The sequence below is a fragment of the Gossypium arboreum genome, chromosome 12 (assembly GCF_025698485.1).
Source record: "Gossypium arboreum isolate Shixiya-1 chromosome 12, ASM2569848v2, whole genome shotgun sequence".
In the NCBI taxonomy this organism is placed as follows: domain Eukaryota; kingdom Viridiplantae; phylum Streptophyta; class Magnoliopsida; order Malvales; family Malvaceae; genus Gossypium; species Gossypium arboreum.
In genome coordinates this window covers 12,475,856-12,479,114 of record NC_069081.1, presented here as the reverse complement: position 1 = coordinate 12,479,114, position 3,259 = coordinate 12,475,856, and the positions used below count along the sequence as shown (strand labels likewise).

The 3,259-nt window shown below is 32.6% G+C and overlaps 1 protein-coding gene across 1 annotated transcript; it reads left to right on the top strand.

The window, feature by feature from the left end:
• Nucleotides 1–1,037: 1,037 nt before the first annotated feature.
• On the top strand, nucleotides 1,038–1,845 carry LOC108485831 (uncharacterized). Its single transcript, XM_017789688.2, has one exon. The coding sequence runs from the start codon at nucleotides 1,341–1,343 to the stop codon at nucleotides 1,602–1,604; it is 264 nt and encodes an 87-aa protein (XP_017645177.1). The 5' UTR covers nucleotides 1,038–1,340; the 3' UTR covers nucleotides 1,605–1,845.
• Nucleotides 1,846–3,259: the final 1,414 nt, after the last annotated feature.

Below are 3,259 nucleotides of genomic sequence, written 5' to 3'. Positions count from 1 at the left end.
AATTTCATCCTTTTCTTTTCTTAAATTTCCATGGATGAATCATCATAAATATCTACTAATCCTTCTTAATAGTCTATTTACCATATAAGGACCTCAAGTTTTGAATTCCATAGCTATTTGCTACCTATAGCTACTAGAACTCAACTTTTGTATTTTATGCAATTTGGTCTTTTTATCAATTAAATAAGAAATCGGTAAAATTTCATACGTTATTCCTATCATAATGCAGACCATACAATAATTTTAAAATAATTTTAAAATAATTTTTCTTTCTGACTCGGATTTGTGGTTCCGAAACCACTGTTCCGATTTGACTAAAAAGGAACTGTTATAAAAACTTTTACTCCCCTCCCCCTCCCACCTACCATATACCCCAAATCCATTTCCCACCAATTTTTTTTAATATTTTCCTCCAAAATTTTACTCTCCCATTTACTTTCCATCAAAATTTTACTCCCAAAAGCCCTCAAAACTTTTTATTTTCTCCCAAAATTTTTACTCTCTCCCGCTTTCTCCTAAAACTTCTACTCCCCTCCCATCCCCCTAAAATTTATATCTACTATTTATATTATTAAATTAAATTTCACATTTTGTACTATTTAAATTATTCAATTGTTTAATTATATTGAATATTTATATTAAAATTAAATTATTAATAATGCCATAAATATTTGTATTAAAATTTTATGTTATCACATTTTACATTTAATATATTTTTTAATTTCAAAATACATAATCGAAGATAATTGAAGCACTAAGTAAGCAAAGAAGCTAATTAGTATATAAAAGATTAATAAATAAATCATGAGGTGATGAAAGTTAATAACAAAATTAATTACGATGGGTGACAGTGAGTTACAAAGACTCAAAATTATTTTTTTAAAATTTAAATCAAAAAATATATTTAATTCAAATTTCATCTTATACTCAATTCAAAAATATTTTAAAATTAATAAAATATAATTTATCAATTCAATTAACTCAAAATTTTTTATTTAATTCGATTTAGCGGTTATCCTTAAGCTGAACACGGATAAGAGGGAAAGGAATTCGCATTGAACGGCATACGCCATGAGGATTGCGGAAGTTTCTTGAAGAGAACGTTCGATACTGCGTGCGTGACTTTGTGAGATGTTTTTTTATTATATATAATTGATTAATAAAAAGGAAAAAAATCTGTTTTTTAAACGCCTATAAATATGGAGTTGAGTTGAGAACATCAATTCAGAGCACCTCGTCTGTTTTTTAACCTTGCTAACTTTAAATAATTCACAAATCCTTACCCTAAATCAATTCTATTTTCTTAGATTTAGAATTCTCCTACCCAATACAAAAAAGTAATGAAAGGAAACAAGTCTTACGGCAATGGGTCATCATGGGCAGACCAATCGGACTACTCCGATCCAGCGGCTGCCACTAGTACTGCGAACGAGAAGAAAAGCAGCAGCGGTGGGGCAACCGCCAAGTACAAGCAGAAGGTCGGGGATGGGCTTGAGAAGACCAAATCTGTGGCTTCAACTGGGATGAAGAAGGTCAAACAAGGAACCTCCTCTGGGCTTCAATGGATCAAGGACAAGTATCATAAAAGTACCCACAAGCATTAGGATTATTAGACTTTGTTTATATTCCTTTTGGCTTTCCTTTAACTGGTTTTAATTTTATTCATTCATCTACCCATAATGATTTATTCCTCTGTTTTGATGTAAAACTGCAAATTATATCATAATAATAGATCAATATTGCTTTGTTTTATTTTTGGGCAGCCAAAGAGCTCAGTCTGCGAGTATTATATGTATGACTGATGGCGTCTAAAGCCAACCCGGTTCACCGTCTCTTTTATTACAAGGTGTTCTAATTCTTCAAACTGAATTAGATTTTCATGCTCCATGTAACTTAAAATTTGTTCTTATCGTCGACAAACAGGCAGGATGTATCGGTTATCTAGATTGCACTCTGCAACTGCAGTGATTATAACTCTGTTAATGACTTAAACTGTTTTCATATATGAATCTGCCAGTTTTGAAACCTGAAAGGCTGAGTTTTTAGTATCTCTCGGTACAACTTTATTAATTATCGATTCATACGATAAATAAAGAGGTGAAAGAAGTGATACATATGGAAAACCATGCATCAGACAAGTTTCTGATAGCTTGTTTGAAAATCTCAGAGATGGTTCAGATGTTAGAAACAGCTTAGAAGAATTTATGGGTAAATTGGTTTGTTTCATTGCAGATGAGTTGAAAGTATGTACCTTCTCATTCTCATTGTCCAAGGTGTTTCCTTTCTTCCTCTAAGCATAGCAAAACCAGAAAAAAGAAAAGCCCTTTCATTTCAATGATAAATTAATGTAAGCTGGGGTCGGTCAAGATTTGGACTTGAGGTGAACGTGAAAGCAAGAAAGCCTTCAAGAAGAGAGGTGAGATATGGGGACCTTGTAATTGGGACTCCTATTCTTAAGTCAGTGATATGGCTTATAGGATAAGCGAAAGAATAAAAGAAGATGAATAGTGAAATTAGTAAAGTCGAACTTCCATCTTACCATTCACATGACTGTTGTCTTAACCTTGGATACCAATCTGCTTCATCTGTTTGCTCCTGTCCGTTTTAATCATGTCAGGCGTTCTCAGCCCAATCTTTTGCGGCGTCAAGCTCCTTTTTGCTTCCTGACATTCGTCTTTGATAAATGCACTTTTGTCCTCCTACGATTAACTATATATTAAACATAATTCTTGTGGGTCCTTTACTTTTAGGCGTATGGTAGGATATAATTTGACCTGCTAAATACCTAGACCACCTTCAGAGGAGTTTATTGTTTTGGGAATTCAATCTAAAATAGGGTTTATTCATCAGAGAGCGAGTTGTTCGTGTTTGGTTTGAATGTGCACATATCTTGGAGCTTAGTATGGCTAGATATCATCCAAAATATTCAATTTTCCCTGAGGAAATTGCTAGGCCAGACTTCTCCATTATCGTCATAATATTTACATTAGTGTTAATTGAACTAGTCATCCCCAAACTATGATATCATTCTAAATTGGTGTGTTGCAACTCTTACAAGAGGGCAGCACTGATTTTACTATTCCTAGAATTGTTCTAGTTCAATATGTTTGTTTCCTTCCTTGCTGTATTAAAAAAAAAAAAAAACCCATAACTAGGGTATATAAATAGAAAAATATTAAAATAATGTAATTAATGAATTCCTCCCGAAAACTTTAAATACCATATACAGATTACCGAGGATTTAAAATGTAAGGTTATA

Bases quoted from the DNA above. Each gene is read 5' to 3' on its own strand.
- LOC108485831 (XM_017789688.2), top strand. From the start codon at position 1,341: ATGAAAGGAAACAAGTCTTACGGCAATGGGTCATCATGGGCAGACCAA.